The sequence below is a fragment of the Octopus bimaculoides genome, chromosome 1 (assembly GCF_001194135.2).
Source record: "Octopus bimaculoides isolate UCB-OBI-ISO-001 chromosome 1, ASM119413v2, whole genome shotgun sequence".
Taxonomy (NCBI): domain Eukaryota; kingdom Metazoa; phylum Mollusca; class Cephalopoda; order Octopoda; family Octopodidae; genus Octopus; species Octopus bimaculoides.
Window position 1 is genome coordinate 78,488,012 of NC_068981.1, and position 2,424 is coordinate 78,490,435.

The following is a 2,424-nucleotide window of genomic DNA, read 5'->3' on the forward strand; positions in this document are numbered from 1 at the left end:
ATATATATATATATATATATATATATAAAGAGAGAGAGAGAGGGGGGACCAGTCAAGCAGCACATCACGCTGTAATTCTTGGGCTGAGAAATCAACACTTAAAAGCCATAATTTTAAGGAGCGATAAGAATTTTTGAATAAAGGAAAATGGGTAGGGGTGGGTGTGTACCGCCAGCGAGTAGATAGGGCTCTTAATTGTAATTACTATGTCATTTCTCATTTGTTTAGCATCACTTCTGGAATACTCATCATTAAAATTAATAAAGAATCCATTTACTTTTAACTTTTTACTCACACACACAGGTGTGCATACATACATGAGTTTATTATTAATCTAAGGTTTTAAAAGATTTTATGTCTAGGTACAAATGTAGGCTGTGTGGTTTCCTAATCACATGGTTCCAGGTTCAGTCCCACTGTGTGGAACCATGGGCACCATGGGCAAGTGACTTAACCCAACCAAAGCCTTGTGAATGGATTTGGTTGGTGGAAACTGAAAGAAGCCTATGGTATGTATGTACATGTGTGTGAGTGTTTGTGCTTGTGTCTTTGTGTCTTTATTTATACCCCGCCACTGCTTGAGAATTGGTATTAGTGTATTTACATTCTTATAATTTTGTAGTTTAACAAAAGAAAGTGATACAAAAGTATCAGGCTTTAAAAAAAAACTAAGTACTGGGGTCAATTCGCTCAACTAAAATCATTCAAGATGGTGCCCCAGCATAGTCAGTCTCTTGATTAAAACAAATAAAGTATAAAAGATATATATATTTATATGAAATCCTCATCATTGTTTTAGTGTCCACATTTCCATGCTTGCATGGATTAGACAGATTTTGCTGAAGCAAAATTTCTACAGCCAAAAAGCTTTCCAATTGCAGTAATATTTCTATTTGGTTTGACCAATTTTCACAAAAGACTGGAAATGACTGACACTATTTGTATGAAGATGACACTTGCTTACTATCATGAGACATCAAGATAGACCACACACACACACACCACATTCACACACAGGTTTGGTTTCGTAACAGTTTCTTTGTTCCAAATCTATTCACAAGCAAATTTCTTAACCGCACAGCCATGTCTATGTAGATACAACATCATTATTATCGTCATCATGATAGTGTGTATAAGCATATTTGAGTGGAATACATTTTTATACTTGAATGTTTAAGATATTTGTGTTAAAATTGACAGCTGGGCTTTATTCAGCAGAAAATACCCAAGCATCATTAGGAAATAGATAAAGAATACCTATTAGATTACACTATTTTAATCTTCACTTTTTATTATCACTATTTTGCTTACATTTTTGTCTTTTAATCTTACTTCTTTTTTCTTTTATCATAGTACCCCCTGGAGCACCAAGCAGCTTAGGAATCAGTAACATTCATCCCACATCTTGCCAACTAAGATTCACTCCAGGTTTTGATGGTAAAACTTCCATTACTCAGTGGATTATTGAAGCTCAGGTTAATTTAAATAAGAAATGGAAAAAAATTTACAGTGTATCTGCTCCAGACGCTACAACATTGAGAATTCCAAATCTATACCCTTACACACATTATCGTCTTCGCATCATAGCTGAAAACACTGCTGGTCGTAGTAACCACAGTGAGCCATCTCGACTGTTTCAAACAAGTCCTGCTCCACCCAGTAGACCTCCCGGAAATGTTACAGTTCAAGCTATCAATGAGACAGCATTCCGTATCAGCTGGATGGTGAGAAATTCTTTGTATAAAGATCTACAAAAAAAAAATTGTAACCCTTTTATAACACTATTTATTTATTTTTAAAGTGTTTAAATGATTTTTTTTTCTTTTTTCACAAATACCAATATTGATAGAATAGGTTATATTAATAAAAAATATGGAGGTTGATCTGATATTTCATTCCAGATTTTCTGTTACAGTAAACCTAATTCTAGTATATTCAAGTAATTTCTTCATGAGTTCTAAGACCTGTTTCCTGTTAACAAACATGAAGGGTCGTTAGACCAGAATGAGGGTAAAAATAGCAAACACTGGAGAAATATTTTCTTTGACAAGAGAAAAGATATGAGAGACATAGGATACATGCTGTCCTTATGACAGTTGTGAAAGAAAAGATGATCATGTGAGGAAGAGAAAGATGGACAATGGTCATGTGTGAGCAATGAGAGAGGGAAACGGAAAAAGAGGGAGAGAGACAGACAGACAGATAGAAAATGGTGAAGGGGATGAAAAAGGGAATAAGAGAAAGGACGAGAGAGAAAACTGTATAGAATCGCATCAAGAAAATAACGATAAATTTACTTGGAAATGGATGCGTGGCGTTCAATCAAATAATAATATAAATAATATATATATATGTGCCTCGTCCTTTCTCTAATTTCCTTTTATCCTCCCCTTCACCGTTTTTATCTCTCTCTCTCTCTCCGTT

At 34.6% G+C, this 2,424-nt stretch overlaps 1 protein-coding gene across 5 annotated transcripts in view; it reads left to right on the forward strand.

Annotated features, from left to right (window-relative positions):
- The window catches only part of LOC106871456 (protein sidekick-1), a 648,066-nt gene that overhangs the window by 513,749 nt on the left and 131,893 nt on the right, over positions 1–2,424 (forward strand). For all 5 annotated transcript variants that reach the window (XM_052967564.1, XM_052967565.1, XM_052967540.1 and 2 more), the window contains one exon: positions 1,354–1,724. In XM_052967564.1, coding sequence (XP_052823524.1) covers positions 1,354–1,724 — 371 coding nt within the window. The remainder of the gene's footprint in view (positions 1–1,353; positions 1,725–2,424) is intronic.